The sequence below is a fragment of the Rhinopithecus roxellana genome, chromosome 2 (assembly GCF_007565055.1).
Source record: "Rhinopithecus roxellana isolate Shanxi Qingling chromosome 2, ASM756505v1, whole genome shotgun sequence".
Classification (NCBI taxonomy): domain Eukaryota; kingdom Metazoa; phylum Chordata; class Mammalia; order Primates; family Cercopithecidae; genus Rhinopithecus; species Rhinopithecus roxellana.
The window spans coordinates 131,819,012-131,839,483 of NC_044550.1; the positions used below are offsets into that span (position 1 = coordinate 131,819,012).

Genomic DNA, 20,472 nt, shown 5'->3' on the forward strand with positions numbered 1-20,472 from the left:
ATGGTGGCGCACACCTGTATTCCCAGCTACTCAGGAGGCTGAGGCAGGAGGATCACTTGAACCTGGGAGGCAGAGGCAGTGAGCCAAGATTGTGCCAATGCACTCCAACCCGGGTGACAAGAGCAAAAACTCCATCTCAAAATAAATAAATATAAATAAAAAATAAAAACTGACACCAATATAAGTTACTTAAAAATTTTAAAAAACCCAAAAAACAGTAAGAGCCCATGGTTCCCTCTCATCACTTGGAGCTTCACAAGACCTAACAAAGGCACCTAAACTCAGAATCCAACTCCTGGGCCTGGCAGCCGCACCGTCTTAAAGGTTTCCTGCTGCCACCCCTCACTCCACCCCTTGGCCACCGGGAGGGGGCACATGCTGATGGTAACACTGCAGAGTGTCCCAGGGGCTGGGAAGGGAGGTAGCTTTGTCCCCACCTTGCCAGAGCCAGCAAGTGCACATGGGGGCTAAGCAGAGGGCCTGGAGCCACAGAGGCACTCCATCCATGCTCACCTTCCTTCGCAGCACACCCCAATGGAGGATGCCCTTCAGACAGTCCCCTCCGGACAAGCAGGCCCAGCCAACCATGGCAAGGGCGCCTTATTTCTGGGCTTCCTCTCCAGGCATCAACTACAAGGCCAGGCGCAGGTGATAAGGAAGCCAACCTCCTCACTACGTGACAGCCACGCCTCTGCTCCCCAGTTCTTCCAGCGGGATTTTAAATTCTCAGTGCCTGTCACACACCCAGGCCCCACCAGACATGTGCTGTGTGTGAACTGCTTTAAAAATGACAAAGCACGTTCACATCCACTCTCACATTCCATCCCCGAACCTGCCAGTGATAAGAAAACTGAAGCTCAGAGAGATGAAGCAACAGTCCACGGTCTCTACCAACTAGTAATGGGACAGCAAGTGCAAAAATCAAAGCCACAGGTTCCTCGGACCTGCCTAGAGGACCCAAACTTTAGCAGTTTCCCCAAATCAGTTCTGACCTCAGAAGACCAAGACCTGCCAAAATAGAGGACACTGAGAGGATGACGGGACGGTTCAGCGCAAGTCCTAAGGTAACTTCCCATGGTAGCAGGGCAGTGACAGTGCCAGTGGCCCTGAGGCCTGTGCCACCAGCCAACGCTGCTCCTGGAGCACGGCTATAACTGCAGCCGGCCAGCGAGTGCCCGTGACACGCCCTCCCCGCCGTGGGCTCTGAAGACATCATCCTGTTAAGCCTCCACAAAGCACCAGGCAGCCTCCTGGTCTCACAGAAGCGGACAGGCTTGTGGAGCTCTGCGATGAGTCGGAGTGAACCACAAGCAGCAGCAGAGCTGACGCTTCGCTCAGATCAGCCGGGCCCTTTCTTGCTAAGGCAGCCATCAAACTCTGTGGCCTGGACACGACGGGGTTATTTTTTAAAAGCACACTGTCTGCCAGCCACAGAGTGTTGTCAAATAAAGTTACCAGAGACTGAGGTGAGCTGCTGTAAACACTTCCATGGTTCTTTAGAAAGGTCAAGCCCTTGGATCGGCAAGAGGGCCTAAGTCTGCCCTGTCCATACAAGGTTCAGAGGCACAGTCACACTGCTCACAGAAAGTCCCCAGGCCAACTTCTGCCCAAATGACATTTCTGGTGAATCTGAATGAACCAGGCCTTTAATGAGAAAATGGGAAATCATTGTGAACTTCTGAAACACACTTCAATTGCAGTCAATTATTTGCGACTTGAAGGAGCAGGAACTTTCCACAGGGAGTTCAGCCACAAGCCACACCGAGGCCGCCACTGGGCAGGTCCCCTGGGGCCGCTCAGAGCTTCTGGAGAGACAAGGAGGGCTTGGCGAGGGCGCCTGCAGGCCTGGAGGAGGGAGTACTGGGGTGCCTTTAAGGAGGGTACCATGAGACAGAACAAGCCTCTGGGCCTCGTCAGGGACAGAGGCACAGAAATCAGCACCAGCATATTCTGGAACGTTTTGAACGTTACAGCATGGTTCACGGCTCTGTGACAGAGTCCTGAGCTCTCCACCCGAACACCGACACACCGCCAAGAACAACGAGAATCAGGACGTACTCTTTTGGTTGAAGGAATCCTGAGGCAGTCTTCGTCCACGTGAAACCCACAGGTGAAGCCCACTTCTTTAATGAAGTCAAGGTACTCCTGGTACTGAGTCTTCTTACTCTGCCTCCGGGAGTATTTTCCAATGAAGTCAAAGAAGCAGCAGGGGAGGACAAAGAAGCGGCAATTGTAGGAAGACCTTCAAAAAGAACCGACAACCAGAGCGTCAAGCATCCAGAGCAGACGCAGTCAAGGACATTCAGCGCAAAGCCACACGGCAATCGCGTAGCAGGGCCAAATAGGGAAGTGATGTTCCTGGCCAGTACTGTTTCTTTTTATATACATATAATGTCCACTTTTATTTCAGCTTCGGGGGTATGTGTGCAGGTTTTGTGGCATGAGTGTACTGCAAGATGCTGAGGTTTGGGGTAAGGCAGATCCCATGACCCAAGTAGTGAGCATGGTAACCACCGGGTGGTTTTTCAACCTTTGCCCTCTCCCGCACTCCCCACCCCAGTAGTCCCCAGCGTCTGTTGCTGCCATCTTGACGTCCCTGTGTACTCAATGTTTAGCCCCACTTACAAGTGAGAACATGCGGCATTTGGTTTTTGGTTTCTGCAATAGTTTGCTGAGGATAATGGCCTCCAACTGCACCCATGTTGCTGCAAAGGACACGATTTCCTTTTCTTTATGGCTGTGTCATATTGTTTTTCATATTAAAAGATGAATTAGGCTGGGCGTGGTGGCTCACGCCTGTAATCCCAGCACTTTGGGAGGCCGAGGCGGACGGATCACGAGGTCAGGAGATCGAGACCATCCTGGCTAACACGGTGAAATCCCATCTCTACTAAAAATACAAAAAATTAGCTGGGCATGGTGGCAGGCACCTATAATCCCAGCTACTCGGGAGGCTGAGGCAGGAGAATGGTGTGAACCTGGGAGGCGGAGCTTGCAGTGAGCCGAGATCGCGCCACTGCACTCCAGCCTGGGCGACAAAGCGAGACTCTGACTCAAAAAAGAAAAAAAAAAAGATGAATTACAGCCTTCCCCAACTTAATTTCTAGAAATAAGGCAACACAGTATATCTTTTCAATAAAATATGAATCTAATTACGTTTATAAAAAATGACTTTTCAGTTACTGTTATCAAGTGACATCTAAAACTTCCTGAAGTACTTTAAGATGTCAGCTTTGAATAGGAACTGTTACAGGGAAGCACAATCAAGCCCGAGCAAAGACCTGATCTTTAACCTAGTTACTCCTTGAGAATGAAAACAGCTCAGAAGAATCTGAGATAAAGAGACTCAGCAACGAAACGTCAACGAGCAGCAGCACAACCTGCTTTGTGACCTAGTCTCTCGGACACAGGACCAGCTGCCTCTGACACACACAGCTCCCTGTGCAGAGGCAACTGTGGCTGCAGAGGCGCCACCGATGGGTAGACTTCCCCTTTAAAGACAAACCCTCATGTTTTCAGAAGAAAACTTCCAAAAAGGACACCTCTTTTGGCACTGGATATAAATGCTGAAATAATCACAGTGCCAATCGGTGCTGGCCAATAGAGATATAATGTGAATAATCTGAGAAATTTCATATTTTCCAGTAGTCGTATTTTAAAAGGTAATATAAAACAGGTGGAATTTATTTTAAATTTAACCCAATACAGGCGATATGCAAACATTTCAGAAATTGGAAATACCCACACTTCATGTGCTTGACAACTGCACGCAGCTAGTGGCTACCCTTTTGGACATCACTATTTAGAAGACGAAGCATTCCCCAGTCATTCGCCGGGTAACTCCTCTGCTTCTCACCTGGCTGCAATGACAGGTATCCATGGTGTGAGTTCATCAGAATGGTTACCGATTAACCAATCAACATCAGGGAAAAGGGTCTTATCATTGGGTGTGATTGCATCTTCCTAAAGGAATAACAAAACAAGACAAAATGTTTTGGGAATCAATGTAGAGCTGCTGCGTGGGCAGGACACAGCGGGAGGGTACAGGCTCTGGGGTCACACAGCGCAGAGCTGTAGTTCACCTGCTGCACGACCAGGAACGGGGAAGTCAATGTATCTGCCCCAGGTCTGCCTAGAGGGCAAGAAATGCTGGCAACTTTTAGGGAAATCACTGGAGAAACTAACACTCTTTTCTGAGTGCTAATCGCCTTTTGATCATTTAAAAGCTGATTTTTCCATAGGCATAAGAGCTCTAGGAGAGACGGCCACTGAATGGTTTCACCTCTGGCAGAGTATGGGGACAAGCAATGGCTTCAGAGGAGGTGAATGGAAGGCAGAGAAGTCTGAGGGTGATTTAAGTGCACAATACAACACAGGGGTCTCACCTCACAGGCCTTTCAATTTAGGAAACCAAGTCTAAGAATAGACAGAGGGGAACTTACACATGTAAATACATGTAATTCTTTACCATTAGGCTATTTTTGTAAACTATCATAAAGTGATTAAGATCCCCTTGAAGAGGCACTCTAACCATTCTGACAAATTCTGCAGTTAAGCCGAGGACAGCTTGCTTTTATGATTTAAGAACTTTGAATAGGCACCCTACCCTTTCTGATCATTACCAGGCCATCATTAATTACTGAAATCAACAGTCTCAATAGCAATTCTGTCAGTAAAAACTGGAAAGAGAGAGGTGGAAGAGAGACTACACAACCACTGAAAATCTTCTTAATTTTCCAGGGGTAGGGTGAGTCCCCAAGATAAGCAAACAGAAGTTATTCTCTGATGGGAACGGGGAAGCCATTCTGAGACACTCCCTCTTCAAGGCTATTCTTTCCAACAGCAAAACTGCAACACGAGAGTGTTTTGCAGACATGATATGTAAAACAATAAAACTGAAATTCTATATCTCTCTGGTTCTTCAATAAGCACATGTGCTTCTATTTACAAAGATGTTAAAATACTGAAAATAGTATTGTTCAAGGGTATATGTATAATCTACAGAGATGTCAAACCTTTGGGACTATTTATTCTTGATTCCCACTCATTCTAGATTTGTTTGCCCATCTGTCTCTTTAAATGGCGTGAATAAATTAAAGCATAACTGACATTTAGTAAAGACCATAATCATATTTTATATTGCCAACAGCACTAGATATCAAAGCCCCACCTGTTTTATGAAGTTTGTTTTTGTTTTTTTTTTTTTTGAGATGGAGTTTCGCTCTTGTTGCCCAGGCGGGGATGCAGTGGTGCAATCTTGGCTCACTGCAACCTCTGCCTCCCTGGCTCAAGAGATTCTCCTGCCTCAGCCTCCTGAATAGCTAGAATTACAGGCATGCGCCACCTCACCCGGCTAATTTTGTTTTTTTTTTTTTTTTTTTTTTTTTTTTTGAGACGGAGTCTCGCTCTGTCGCCCAGGCTGGAGTGCAGTGGCCGGATCAGCTCACTGCAAGCTCCGCCTCCCGGGTTTACACCATTCTCCTGCCTCAGCCTCCGGAGTAGCTGGGACTACAGGCACCTGCCACCTCGCCCGGCTAGGGTTTTTTTGTATTTTTTAGTAGAGACGGGGTTTCACCATGTTAGCCAGGATGGTCTCGATCTCCTGACCTTGTGATCCACCCGTCTCGGCCTCCCAAAGTGCTGGGATTACAGGCTTGAGCCACCGCGCCCGGCCTAATTTTGTATTTTTAGTAGAGCCAGGATTTCTCCATGTTGGTCAGACTGGTCCTGAACTCCCAACCTCAGGTGATCCGCCCACCTTGGCCTCCTAAAGTGCTGGGATTACAGGTGTGAGCCACCATGCCTGGCCTTTATGAAGTTTTAATTGGCATTTTGAACACAGCAAATTCCAATATTCCTGTTTCATATATAGGTTCACACAATTAAGACAATTTGTGATCACCACCATGCTGTTGTTATAAACAGGTGTTTTTAGTTTTTTAACACTTTCTTGCTTACAATCAAATGAGGTTTTTGAAAGAAAGAAAAAAAGTTGTATTGTACACTTGGCCTTTGACTTTCTAGATTGTACCTGTTCATGGAAACTGCAGCTGGGAGGAAATCATTCACTAGAAAATCCACAAACACCACGCACATGTCAACAGAACCACCCTCATTCTGGCCATGCTCCTCCAGGGCAGAAAGCATGACAGAACTCCTGGCATTTATTTAACACGGCTATTTTAGCACCGAGACTGAAGATTGGGAGGTAACGAGGAAAAAACCCTACACACTTGATTACAATACAGAACTCTCATCAGCAGGCCTTCCTTAACTAAGTGCTTGGGGTAGGGTCTCCCCAGGTCAGATGACCCCACTAAAAAGTCTGATGCAGGCTGCTGGGGAACCTCAGCTAAATAACTAGAGCTTCTGCCCGTTTTCTAAGGGGCACCCCCAGCAGCTCTTCCCTAGGGTCTGGGTTTACACAGATGGCCTACTCACTGTTGCCTGAATTTCCTACCCATAGGTGCTTTTTCACCTGGGGACACATGGAATTTTGAAATCAACCACATTTTTTAATTTCATAAAGCAACATTCTGCCCTCTGGTAGATGAGGCTCTGTGACCTACTCACACCCAAGCCTTTAACTATGTGGATGAGGTCGTGTTTGTGTTGCTGTTACCTTCAATTCAATGGAACATTATTCAGCCATTAACAACGTGCTTGCAAATAATTGTCTAAATATTTGTCTAAATAATTGTCAAAGACTTCAGAAAATGCCTAGGATGGGATGTTAAACGAACAGAAGCAGCCAGGGTCAAAGTTCTGTTATTTTTTAAAACTCTAAATGTGTACATATTGATTTCCCTAAATAAAAGAGAGTGATTATCTCTGGGTAGGGGCATTAAGAAAAGTGAGACTGTCCCTTTCAAGTCCTAAAAAAGGGAAAGTGAAGGGTAAAGAGGACTGGCCCAAAGATATGAGAGAACTTAGGTGGGGCCGCACAGTCTGCCCTGCACATCATCTGTGTGCCTGGAGGTGATCCCACAGGGGGCATCTCACTTCCATGCCAGGCACCTGGCTGCCTCCATTTGCCCATGGGGGTGCTCCAAGAAGCCTTCTCAGAGGCCCCGAGTGGGGTCAAGGTTTAGAGGGCTCTGAGTCCCCACAGCCCTGTAAACCTATATAGCTCTGGCACAGCCACCACCCTAGGTGGCTCATCTGCAGGTGTCCCCATCCTGGTGGAGTCCTGGCAGGCATGGTAGTCACTGCTTGCTGACTGCAAAAAGCAGCCTTTGGGAGGCCTTGAAGAAGACTTCACAAAGGGCACGGGGCACGGCCCCCACCTCAAGGTGGCACGGGAGCACCCCACACAAGATACAAATGGCACCGACAGACTCAGGGAGAGACAGCACGTTCGCCTGGAGGTCAGCGCCCTTCAGTCAGTTTAACCAGAAAGCTCTGCAAGGTCTAGTTTCGTCTTTCTTTCTCTCTTCTCTAATTTCAGAGCACTTAGATGAATGTGAAGGTTTGCAATCAGCATGTCTGCTTGACCTACACAAAGAGACACATTCATTACAGCAGTTCCCACCGGGGGCTAAGCCATGCTGAGATCAAGGGCATGCATAACAAAGACAGTACCTCTAACTGTGTCTGTGGTCCATACATTTCCCAGATTTTTCTTCTCCGGACATCAATCCCTCTGCCTGGATGCTGAAAACATTAATTTTAGAAATCAAAGGTTAAGCTTAGTACTTCATAATAAGTTAGCGAGAACACATTAAAGCTCTGCAGGCACTGCCAGCAGGACGAAGGGCAAGAGAAGAGTTTCCTGCCAGCAACTTGTACCCCTCCCAGTGTGTTCGGTGCACGAGGTGCCATTACCCCATGATACGATGGCGAGCTTAGCCACTTCCTGCTAGGGGCAACAGCTGGAACCTGCAGCCCAGTCTGGTGGTCCCAAGCTGATTTTCTTCCTGCTGTACTGTACAGTGCTGTACTGATGGGCTGCACATATTTGCCTACACCTCCAAGAGCTTGAAATGGTTGTTACAATGCCCTTTTTCAAGTGTGTCATTAGCATTCACGGATGGCACAAGCACGATTTCTCAGCTGTCTGAAACAGACACTCCCACCCCTGCGAGGCAGGTAAGAAGGTGTACTCTGCTACCGTTCATTATGAGTCTTCAAAAGGGCCATGGAGTTGAGTGACCACAGTGGCCTTTAGTGTGGGAACATTTCCAGGGCAGTGCCCCAGGGAGCACACCTGAGAACGTGAGTCAATTCTCTGCTCTTAGTCAAGGTCAGCTGCCTGCTCTTCTTGCACCTTGGCCACCCTCACTGGCTCTCACAGGGCAAACTTATTTATTCCAAGCCTGCAGAAGAGGAGGGGTGCATGAGACACCTCCCAGCTGTCTCCAGGTACCAGCTTCCAAGCCGCCACCTGATACGCTACCACCCCCACAACCAGCTTACAGGTATTATGATTAGAAACTCATTCTTCAATAACACACTTGAAAAGGGCATTGTAACAACCATTTCAGGCTCTTGGAGGTGTAGGCAAATATGTGCATCCCATCAGTACAGCACTGTACAGTACAGCAGGAAGAAAATCAGCTTGGGACCACCAGACTGGCTGCAGGTTCCAGCTGTTGATCCCTAGCAGGAAGTGGCTAAGCTCGCCATCGTATCATGGGGTAATAGCACCTGGTACGCCGGACGCACTGGGAAGGGTACGAGTTGCTGGCAGGAAGCTCCAGGCACAAGCCATGGAGAGCTGACCCACCCCCACTGACAGTGCTCCCTGGGCAGGTGCCGCTCTCAGCCCAAGACTGGTTTCACTCCATCAGCTGAACATCCAGAAAATGGGGGCAAAACCCACTACCACACTGTTCCATACCGTGGTCTGTGTATACATGACTGGCCGTCCGAGCCAGAACTAAAGCTTCTCTTATTTGTTTTTATTTTTTTGCAGAGATGGGTTTCACCATGTTGCCCAGGCTGGTCTCAAACTCCTGGGCTCAAGTGATCCTCCCGCCTCAGCTGACCAAGTGCTGGGATTGCAGGCGTGAGCCCCGTGCCTGGCCTGAAGCTTCTAAAGTGCAGAACCTACCTTGCTTTTTATCTCCCTCCAGCTCCTTGAGATGGTGGGTTTCAAAAGAAATTTCTGACAGTAAAAACCATCCACGCTACTCAAAGCCTGTCATTTCATAGGTCCACGCCGGGGCCTGGGGACTTCCTCTTAGGTCCAATTCGATGATCACATTTCCTTTGTTTTATGAGCTGTTTATCAAATTAACAGAAATTTATAAGTCCCTACCTACTCTGATAGCTGGCTAACTCCAAATCCAGGCTGTACCAGCAGAAAAAGATGTCAATGAACCCTGTGCCTGACCTGAGGAAACTCTGGACAAGTTACCAGAAAAGGTGATGGAGCCGGGCCTTACCCCCTCACTGTTCAGGATGTGGACCAGGAGGCCATTTCCACATCCCAGGTCCACAAAGGACTGCCTGGCAGTTAGTCCCCTCTCGGCCCTTTCTTCTTCCCATAGAATCTAAGTGAAGAGAAAAACATAACAAAGTCAGGTAGTAATTCACTCTATGCAAGAATAATTCAGACACCAACTGGTCAAAGAAAACTCTGAGTGAAAGGAAACTGGAAATTATCTACATTAAACATTCTTTTGTTTTTTTTTTTTTTTTTTTTGAGATGGAGTCTTGCTCTTGCCACCCAGGCTAGAGTGCAATGATGTGATCTTGGCTCACTGCAACCTCCGCCTCCTGGGTTCAAGCAATTCTCCTGCCTCAGCCTCCCCAGTAGCGGGAACTATGGGCACCTGCCACCAAGCCCAACTAATTTTTGTATTTTTAGTAGAGACGGGGTTTCACCATGTTGGCCAGGCTAGTCTCAAACTCCTGACTTCAAGTGATCCGCCCGCCTCAGCCTCCCAAAGTGCTGGGATTATAGGCGTGAGCCACTGAACCCAGCTTACTCTAAACATTCTTATGGATAAGTAAACCAAGATGATTAAATCAGGGGGCATGTCAAAATATAGCCAGCTAGCGAGCCAGCTGAGGAAAGGACTAGAAGGTTCTAGGCCAGGGCTGGAAGACACGTGCTCCTCAGTGCTTCCCTGTGCCAAACGGTGCCTCCACGATGACTGCTGAGTGTGGACATACAGTTCCACCTGCAGGTCAAGTTTGAACCCGAGGTCAAGTTTCAACCCAAACTTGTTCTAGACGCATCAAAAGGACCATATGAAGTCAAACCGTTACATGGGTAACCAACCTTGGCCAGCAGAACTGTGAGCACCAGCAGTTACGGATTTGGAAAATGTCCTTCACTACTGGGAACATCTGCCTGTAGCAACCTCCACCCACTCCAGAGAAGCTAAGGTTGCACACACCCTTACCAGCAGGTATGCTGCGATAGCCACGTCTTCATACACGAACTTCTCAGGATCAGTGACTTCAGGCCACACCTAAAACAGTTTCAAGAGCAAACGTAATTGTTCAGTTTTTCCACCACCATTTCCCAACACTTAAGCATCCCTATAAAGCATCAATCAAACTGGACTAATCGTGTACTAAAATAGGAAATATAAGCTCAAAGGCAGGAATTCACAACTGGTTTCTTACAATAAAAGATTTACATAAAGAAGCAAGGCATGCCGAGAACACTACAATCCAAAGCAAGATTTCACAATCAACAGAATGCACCTAAGGCGCTGAGCTGAGACAGCGGACACAGGAAACACTCAGCTACACGGTGCTCACTGGCTATGCAGATGAGGGCAATGAACAAGGAAACAAGGGGTGGGAGTGAAACTAGGGCAGGGAAAGCCGCGAGCCATGGACTAGGAGACCAGTGCTCCAGCCCCTGGTCCGTCAGTGGCTGCTGTCGCCCTACCTGTCAAACAGGAATAAAGCCCATGCCTCAACTAACACACAGGATAATCAAGGTGCTCTGAAAACTGTAAAGCACTAGCTGTGCAAAACTGAGCTCTCATTATTAAAAGCAGTCATGTTCAGAAGTGGCATTAGGCAAAAGAGGAAAAACCAATGGCCCATGTTAAAAGTTGAAATTTGTATTTCCAGTCATAGTGCCTTAGACAATCCAGATGAAAGGTCTCACTAGAAACAATTTCAGGCCGGGCGCGGTGGCTCAAGCCTGTCATCCCAGCACTTTGGGAGGCCGAGACGGGCGGATCACGAGGTCAGGAGATCGAGACCATCCTGGCTAACACGGTGAAACCCCGTCTCTACTAAAAATACAAAAACTAGCCGGGCGAGGTGGCGGGCGCCTGTAGTCCCAGCTACTCGGGAGGCTGAGGCGGGAGAATGGCGCAAACCCGGGAGGCGGAGCTTGCAGTGAGCGGAGATCCGGCCACTGCACTCCAGTCCGGGCGACAGAGCGAGACTCCGCCTCAAAAAAAAAAAAAAAAAAAAAAAAAAAGAAACAATTTCAAAAGCTGGAAAAACAAAAAGTACCTTCTGGATGGTACTGAATACCTAACAAGATGGCAAAGGACCACAAGGCCAGGATGTGGGAGGGAGCCCAGCCTCAGTCAGCCAACCCCTGCGACCCACAGGTGCTTCAGCAATAATGAAAGGTCACAGCTTTCAGCCGGCGACTTCTGGGTGCTTTTGTTACAGAGCAAGAGGTGACTGATTAAAAAAATACATGGAAGCCGGGCACAGTGGCTCATGTCTGTAATCCCAGCACTTTGGGAGGCCAAAGCAGGCGGATCACTTGAGCCCAGGAGTTTGAGACCAGCCTGGGAAACATAGCAAAACTTTGTGTCTACAAAAAATACAAAAAATTAGCCAGGCATGGTAGCATGCGCCTGTGGTCCCAGCGACCAGGAAAGTTGAGCTGGGAGAATCGCTTGAGCCCGGGAGGTTGAGTCTGCGGTGGGTGCACCACTGCACTCCAGCCTAGGTGACAGAGTGAGATCCTGTCTCAAAAACAAAACACAAACAAACAGAAAACCATGGAAATGACAAATTGTGGTTACTCCTCCGAGGGGGAGGAAGATGGGAACTTGAAAGAATATTAAGTAGCTTTGACTCTACCAGCAATGCTTTCTTTCTGCCTTAAGCTGGGCATAAATACACAGATGTTTCTTGTTACGCTGTTTCTATATCTCAGAAAGTTTAAGCACGTTATCATGAAATGCATCTCCTTTTGGGAACTGCTCTATTGTACTTGAACTTTTCATCTATTTTCTTAAAATATCTTTAGGTTTATACAAAGAACTATGGTAATTTAGCCTTTTTTTTTTTTTCAAGGTTCCACTACTTTTCAATTAAATATTTCCCTTTAGGTCTCTTGAAAATAAATAACGTACAAGATCAATCCTTTTCCATTATGTATCTATGTTTTTGTTGTGTGCACCCCTAAGTATGTCAAAGTACAGCCTGCAACAGGAAAAACAATTTTACCTGGCAGAGTTTATTTTACCTCATTTAAATTAAGGGGGAGCAGGGCACGGTGGCTCACGCCTGTAATATTAGCACTTTGGGAGGCCGAAATGGGCCAAATGCCCGAGCTCAGGAGTTCGAGACCAGTCTGGGCAACATGGTGAAGCCTAATCTCTAATAAAAATACAAAAAAATTAGCCAGGCGTGGTGGCATGTGCCTGTAGTCCCAGCTACTGGAGTGGCTGAGGCAGGAGGATCTCTTGAACCTGGGAGGCGGAGGCTGCAGTGAGCCAAGATGACGCCACTTCACTCTGGCCCTTTTTTTTTTTGAGACGGAGTCTCGCTCTGTCGCCCAGGCTGGAGTGCAGTGGCCGGATCTCAGCTCACTGCAAGCTCCACCTCCCGGGTTTACGCCATTCTCCTGCCTCAGCCTCCCGAGTAACTGGGACTACAGGTGCCCGCCACATCGCCCGGGTAGTTTTTTTGTATTAGAGACGGGGTTTCACCGTGTTAGCCAGGATGGTCTCAATCTCCTGACCTCGTGATCCACCTGTCTCGGCCTCCCAAAGTGCTGGGATTACAGGCTTGAGCCACTGTGCCCAGCCACTCTGGTCCTTTTTGGGGGGGGGGGGGGGAACAACAGAGCAAGACTCTGTCACCAAAAAAAAAAAAAAAAAAACCAAAACCATGAAGGGGGAAAAATCACAGATACTCTCCACCAAAATTACCTTAACCATTTCCTTATACTTCTCTTTAAGTTCCTGGTAAGCCTTGCTGTACTTCATAATAGAGATGAGGGAAAGGGTGCTTTTAAAGTCACTCTTCTTGTTCTCTACAGACCACTTGGCCAACTTGGCCAGCAACTCTTCTCCAAGCCATGTGGGTTTGGGATACACAATTCCATCTGAATGCCATCTTTCTGGACAGAAAATTAAAACAGATATGAACCTTTAAAAATAAGAGAAATATGAATGAGCACAGATATGTTTAATTCTTATTTTAAAATTATCTATTTATTTACCTAATGAAGAGAACAGAAGCTAAGACATCTATAATTATATTACCAAAAACATAAAAGGAACTAGAACTAGTTACAGAACTTTCATCTAATAGAGAAAAACATGTAAAAAGCACAGAGAATCCCTCTTTTCTTGCAAACTTTGTTAAGAACATACTTACACACCCGTAAAGCCCCTGAGGCAGCCGAACAAATAAAGGACTCTCTCCTGCTGCTTCATGCACGAGGACCAGAGTCTAAGCGTCCGAGGATTTTCCTAACATTTCTACTCTTTACGCATTTTCACACGTGCAACTCAAATGAGTATACTGGCTCACTGAATGCTACTTGCTAGAAAGTGAAGTGCCCAGCCACAGGCCGCTGTGCATTTTGCTGGCTTATTTTGTCTTTCGCATGTCTTCTGCCATCAGAAGGTCACGAGGGCAGGGCTTCTGTCTGTCTTGCTCACTGCTCCGCCCCCAGGTCCCAGCAGTGCTGACACACGGCAGACACTGTTCATGGATGCATTCAATACATGAGTAAAAGCTCACAATCCTTGGGAGGGCTGGCGGGACAGACAGGAACCCAGATAACAATACACTGCCCAAGGGCTGCATTTGGGGCAGCATAAGGAAGGGGAGGGCATTAAGTTTGCTGGGCAGATGAGAGAAAGCTACCATAAAAGCGCCATTCAATGGACATTCCTGAGAACAAGCAGATCCCAGCCACTGGGTGAGCAGGGAGGAGCCGGAGGGCCTAACAGGAGCGCTGAGGGCGCAGCAGCAGCATGGCCCTGGTGCAGGGACAACGGCCAGTGGTCCGTCTGGTGAGCGCTGTGGTGTCCAGGTTTTCTGCCGCCATGGTGCATCAGAGGGACACAAGTCACTTCCAGAAGATTCTCCAGAGAGTGAACCCCAGAGTGGGTCTGAACCTTTCCCCTGGCCCAATTCCTTCCTCGGGACTGTGAGGTCTGTCCTGCTCAGTCAGAAGCGTTCCTGCTGGGCCCGACACTAATTTTGGTGGCCCCTGCGCGCTGCAGACAGATTCTGCCCAAGGGGCACTCCTCGCTCTTCCCTGGGCCTCGTGCTCTTCCTCAGGGTCCCCCAGAGGTCCACGTGGCCTCCTCCTTCATCCGCCTCTCTTCCACGTCCCTTCTCAGAGGCCTTCCCATATGCCTTGGCCACACGCTGCCATCTCGAACGAGGGGACACAGTCCTGCTCGGTTGTTTTCCTCCCTGCACCACGTGGTACAGCAGCAGATATTCTCCACTGCCCCGGGAGACTCGCTTCCCGCTGGGTGCCCAGCCCCAGCACGTGCTGGGCATGTAACACATGTTGCTGAAAACGCATCGAGCTGCGAGGAAGCACACACATCGGCAGTGGAGCCCCTCATTTGTGTTCAACTCAGAAGGCAATACAGCTGGCCCCTCAAGTGTGACCTGTGCCCAGAGGCTGCGAGGAACAGTTGCCTGGTGAGGCTACGACTGGAAATCCCTGGGAAGGCAGGGGCAGCAGCCATGTCCTCGGTAGCTCATCAAAGAGCAGTGAAGGTCACTCCAATGCAGCAGGCACATGCCGAGCACCTCCTGCAACCCCGCCCTGCGCTGGGTGCCCACTGCACCCAAGAGAGGCACCACCTTCGGGCTAACAGGCACACAGCTCAGCATCGCCGAGCACGGAGGTGCCTGGCACAGGTAAGCCTGGCTTCTCCTAGTGTCTACTGTCCCTCCCCACTCTCCAACAAGGGCATGCTGGCAGGAAGGGACCTCAGGGCAGGATCCCCTGACAACTAGGGGCAACCTCTGGATGGTTCTCAAAGGGCTTCATGCTACAGGACCTGAGCGCCCTTTTCAAACGCGAAGGCTGCAATGGGTCTATGTGAGGCCCAGCCCTGCCACCTCCTCAGAGGCTCAGGAATGATTAAACCCATTTCAAGGTGAGCAGACTGAGGGCCAGGAGGTAGAGCACATACCCAAGACCACACTGCTAGTGGGAAGCCCACGCTCTTCTCACCACACCCCTCTGCCTTCTAGGAAGCCTCAGGCAAACTCATTCCAGTTACTCAGACGTTATCCCCAAGACTGTTTCAGAAAGTACAGGTTGGATGTCGCACTCAGGAAAGTATCAGTTGATGAGCAATGAATGAATTCACCCCTCCTCTGACTTTTTTGTTCTAAAAATATCAAACAATCAAGGCCAGGCGAGGTGGTTCACGCCTGTAATCCCAGCACTTTGGGAAGCTGAGGTGGGTGGATCACGAGGTCAGGAGATCGAGACCATTTCCTGGCTAACACGGTGAAACCCCATCTCTACTAAAAATATAAAAAATTAGCTGGGCATGGTGGCAGGCACTTGTAGTCCCAGCTACTCGGTGGGCTGAGGCAGGAGAATGGCGTGAACCCGGGAGGCGGAGGTTGCAGTGAGCCGAGATCACACCACTGCACTATAGCCTGAGCGACAGAGCAAGACTCCATCTCAAAACAAAACAAAAAACACTATGAATTAAATTTCATACTTTCTGTACAGGCCCAAATACTACATGGAATTAAGGGTGCTGATTAAACTGTTGCTTTATAGTAAGTATCACTGAATACTTACTACAAAAGGAAGCATCAACTATTCCCCATTACAAAGTCATAAAAAATAACAAAACAGGCTGGGCATGGTGGCTCATGCCTGTAATCCCAGCACTTTGGGAGGCCAAGGCAGGTGGATCACCTGAGGTCAGGAGTTTGAAACCAGCCTGGCCAACATGGCGAAACCCCCTGTCTACTGAAAATACAAAAATTAGCTGGGTGTGGTGGTGGGTGCCTGTAGTCCCAGCTACTCGGGAGACTGAGGCACAAGAATCACTTGAATGCAGGAGGTAGAGGTTGCAGTGCAACGACATGGCACCAGTGCACACCAGCCCGGGCAACAGTGTAAGACTGTCTCAATAATAACAATAATAACAACAATAACAATAAAGGAATTTGAGTGTATTTGACTTCAGAGCTAACACTGAGGGTTGCTGAACATCACAGCCACAGGGAAGGTGGAGATCAGAGACCCCAGCCAGGCTGTGACCACCCAGACTCGAGGCACCAAGAGGAAGAGCAACATGGCATGGGCACACGAGCTAGCAACTGCATTCCTACAAACCATAACCATCTCAGAGACAGGACCTTAAGCTCTCTGGCAACCCAGAATCCTTTGGCTACCTAAAGAAATCCTCAATGGAAACCATAAAACTAGGAGTCCACTGTCCAGCTCTTACCATTCTTCTTTGCTATGACTGAGCTGAATTTGATATACATTGCTCATCTTAACCTTTAACTTCCCCTCATCGTCTTCTTCCAAAGGCAAAAATGTTACAGTTCCATTGAGGACATCTGGAAAGAAAAAGAGAAGAAGGACAAATTACAACTGCCTAGCTACCGTCTCATGAGAAGCAGTATTAAAAATAGGGATGAGTCAGGCACGATGCTCTCAATCCCCCAGTACTCTATCCACAGTGGCACTCCAGGAGAGGAACTTTTGCCTTTCATTCACTGCTACAGCCCAGAGCCTAGAATGTGCCAGGCACACGGCAGCCATTCTCAGCAGGTATCTGTTGAGGGACGCATGAGCCAGGACCTGAGGGAAGAGCCAGCCAACGTGGACTCTGTTGGAACTTGAGAGCTACAATCAGAGAAAACAGGGGACCTCTGCCCTAGCTGAATGTCTGCCACAGCCTGACCATGATCTTTGAGTGTGAGCAAGGCACAGAACACTGCTCAGCCATCAGAGGCCAGTTCAGGAAAGTGGACATCAGTCCAGGCCCTCCTAACAACGGCTTTATGTTGTGTGGAGCCCTCGCTGCATGGAGGGACTCCGCAGTCACCTTCCCATTAAAATATAAGCAGAGTGGCATATTCCTTAGCTAAACTTACAGCATTCTGTCAGTTTGTGTGGATACTTAAGGTTTGGTGGTATAAAGTTTTATCTCTAAAATCAATCGTGTTTACCTTTGATATTTAAAAAAAAATGGCAAACTCTCAGTTAAAGAGGAATATACACTTCAAAGGCCAAGTATGCACAACTGCGGTTCACCTTCCACAGCAAATGAAAGAACAAGACCTGCCAAAGGGAAGCAGAGGCTGAAGGGGCTGAGTAGATTCAGACGGAAAGCAAGCAGTGTGGGGCCGAGAAAACTCCGACAGTCAGAGTCTACTGCTATGCAATCCAGGGTGGCCAGGGAAGTCCTCCCTAATAAAGTGACATTTGAGCAGAGAGCCGAAGGAGGTCAGGGAGTGTGCCATGGGGCACCTAGAGGAAGAGTGTTTCAGACACAGGAGCAGCAACTGCAAAGGCCCTGGAGCAGGCGTGTGCTCAGGTGCATGGGGAATGGAGGTGAGCGGTGTGGACAAGGTGACAAGTGGTGGCAGGTGAAATCAAAGGGTAACAGGGCCCACCCAGGTGACACAGGGCCTTGCAGTTCCCAGAACCACAGTTTTTACTGTGAATGAGACCAGAGAGAAGAGGACTGACACAATGCATCATTCTTTCCATGAATTATCTCATTTAAAAACTGCAAGAGGACTAGGCGTGATGGACCATGCCTGTTGTCTCAGCACTTTGGAAGGCCAAGGTGGGAGGCTCACTTGAAACCAGGGGTTAGAGACCAGACTAAGAAACATAATAAGACCCTATTTATACAAAAAATAAATAAAGTAAAATAAAACTCACATCTTTATCATCCAGTATTATTTTCCCCATCCTCTGGATCAGGGTTTCTCGGCCTCAGCGTCACTGGCATTTGTGGCTGGATAACTCCTTCTTGTTGGGAGTTGTGCTGTGTGCTGTAGGATGTTTACCAGAAGCCCTGGTTCTACCCACTAGAAGCCAGCAGCATCCCCTCCCTCCCTACCCAGTGTGGCAACCCCAAATCTGCTGTCACTGTTGTCACTACACAATGACAAATTTCGATTTTTTAAATGTTTAAATTTTTCATTTTTGTGGGTACATAGCAGGTATATATACGTATATTTATGGGGTACATGAGATGTTTTGATCCAGGCCTGCAATGTGAACTAATCACATCATGGAGAATAGGGCCTCCATCCCCTCAAACATTTATCCTCTGTGTTACAAACAACCAATTACACTCTTTTCGTTATTTAAAAATGTACAATCATGGCCGGGCGCGGTGGTTCACGCCTGTAACCCCACTTTGGGAGGCCAAGACGGGCGGATCACGTGAGGTGAGGAGTTCAAGACCAGCCTGGCCACAGGTTCCTTCCCAGAACCTCCAAATAAGAGCCCAGCCAGCAGGCTGTTTGATTTTGGCCTTGTGAGAGAGACCCAGAGTGGAGAAACCAGCAGAGCCAACAGGGATTCCTTACCTACAAAACTGAATCAATTTTTTGTACTGACCAATAAATTGGCAGTAATTTGTTACAGTGGCAATAGGAAACACACACTGCTGAATAAAGTTTGAGGTAAGAGTGGCTGAGGCTAACTGTCAAGGTCACGGGCAGTAAACACAAATGCGAGAGATTTAACAAACGCTGAGGACTAGTGGGTTCCCATCCATCCAGTAATTATGCTCTTTCTCAGTTTCTTGTCTCAGCATAAATAGCTCCCTTTATGTTGGGGAAAAGGCTTTTGGGGCGCCTGTATAAATTGGCCATAAAAATATGGGACAATAAGCTGTGGAAAGCCACAGGAGGCCTCTGAGGAGGAAAGCCTTCTGATTGCCACGATGTTCCCATGCTCCGAGCGAGACCTACTGTCTTACCTATAAACGCTGTGTTCAAGGAGAAAGACACTCATTTGAAGCACTGAAATGCGGCCAGACATGCGGGCTCCTAGTTAACCCCGCTCCCACTAGTTACTCTCCGATAAGTTAAAGATATGCTGTATGAGCACAAAGGAGATTCATTTAAAACGCCACTACTATGACACACTGCCTCCTTTTCACTGTTTCACCCTGAACGTCCGCTTCTTAGATCTAAGTGATTGTACTCAATAAATAGTGTGGAGACCAGAACTCTGGGTCCTTTGCAGCCTCCATTTTGCAATTGGCCCTCTGGCCCCCACTCTTTATGCACTCTTAACCTGTCTCGTCTCATTCCTTCGTCGCCACCGGACTTTGGGTACCCTACAGATGGTGTTGAGGCTGGTCCCCAACACTTTTACACCTACAGTTTTACCTGCTAAACTCCTAGTTATCACGCAATATCCAGTTAGTCCTTCACTGTCTCTTTGAAGCCTTCCAGACACCAACCCAACCAATTATCCCATCTTCTGAACTAAAGACACACATTTCTACGCGCCCACTCAAAAAACTATCAAACACCTAACAACCTCCCTAGGGCATCGCAGAACAACTGGCAGAACAAGTACCCTTAGGACCTTTCCATTGACCTGAAGTTCTGTGAATGCTTTTTTTTTATCTAATCGTATCCGTCTACTACCAAAACACTCTTACCTTGCACGACTATTTCCCTCCTGGGAGCTGTAAGGAGGCAATGTGGGCTAGTTTTCGGGATGACGGTTCTGAGAACCACGTCGAGCTCACGCTGCGCCTCTGGCTGCGATCCCGCCCCGGGGCAGGTGAGGAAGGCCAGCATCTCCGAATTGCCACAGGCGAGACTTCGGGAGAAATCGTCCCAGAGCGAATCCAGATCTGCGGCGGGGAAGTCGCCCTCGTCTCCTTCAGCAAGGCCGGGGTGCCCGGAGTCCCTCAGGGGCGCCAAGGCAGCTTCCCTCTGTGCCTCCTCTTGCTGGCACTGGCCCTGGGCCTCCTCAAGTTCGCAACATGCCATGCCCTGCTTGGGTCCTGATCGCAGCGTGGGACCCGTGCCCCCTCCGGGGGAACCCTGGCCGGGAACCGGACCCCGCTCCTTCTGCTCCGAGCCTGCGCTCGTCCCTGGGCCGCGGGCCTCGGCGCAGGGCAGGGCAGCGCTCCAGCGGGCCTCCAGGCGGGCGCCGCAAAGCCGTTTGTTGGCCACCTGCGGCCTCTCCAGCCACACCTCCACCGCAGCCCAGAAGCCCCGTGGGAGCAGCGCGCCTGGGTCGCTGATGCCTGCTCGGCCCACCTCAGCCATGGCAGCCGGCAGGTTTGTAGAGCCCTGGAAGCGGCGCGCCGA

General features: G+C 48.8%; 1 protein-coding gene across 6 annotated transcripts in view; it reads right to left on the reverse strand.

The window, feature by feature from the left end:
• The window catches only part of TRMT44 (tRNA methyltransferase 44 homolog), a 38,651-nt gene extending 18,179 nt beyond the window's left edge, over window positions 1-20,472 (reverse strand). For 5 of the 6 annotated variants that reach the window (XR_004054058.1, XR_004054060.1, XR_004054061.1 and 2 more), the window contains exons 1-8: window positions 19,812-20,472; window positions 16,617-16,731; window positions 13,092-13,311; window positions 10,353-10,421; window positions 9,387-9,494; window positions 7,582-7,653; window positions 3,857-3,963; window positions 2,059-2,242 (exon numbers count right to left, since the gene is read on the reverse strand). Coding sequence is in view for 2 of the 6 variants with exons in the window: in XM_010384413.2 (XP_010382715.1) it covers window positions 2,059-2,242; window positions 3,857-3,963; window positions 7,582-7,653; window positions 9,387-9,494; window positions 10,353-10,421; window positions 13,092-13,311; window positions 16,617-16,731; window positions 19,812-20,430 (1,494 nt within the window). In the remaining 4 variants the exon portion in view is untranslated. The remainder of the gene's footprint in view (window positions 1-2,058; window positions 2,243-3,856; window positions 3,964-7,581; window positions 7,654-9,386; window positions 9,495-10,352; window positions 10,422-13,091; window positions 13,312-16,616; window positions 16,732-19,811) is intronic. The other variant, XM_030920248.1, reaches the window with a different exon arrangement.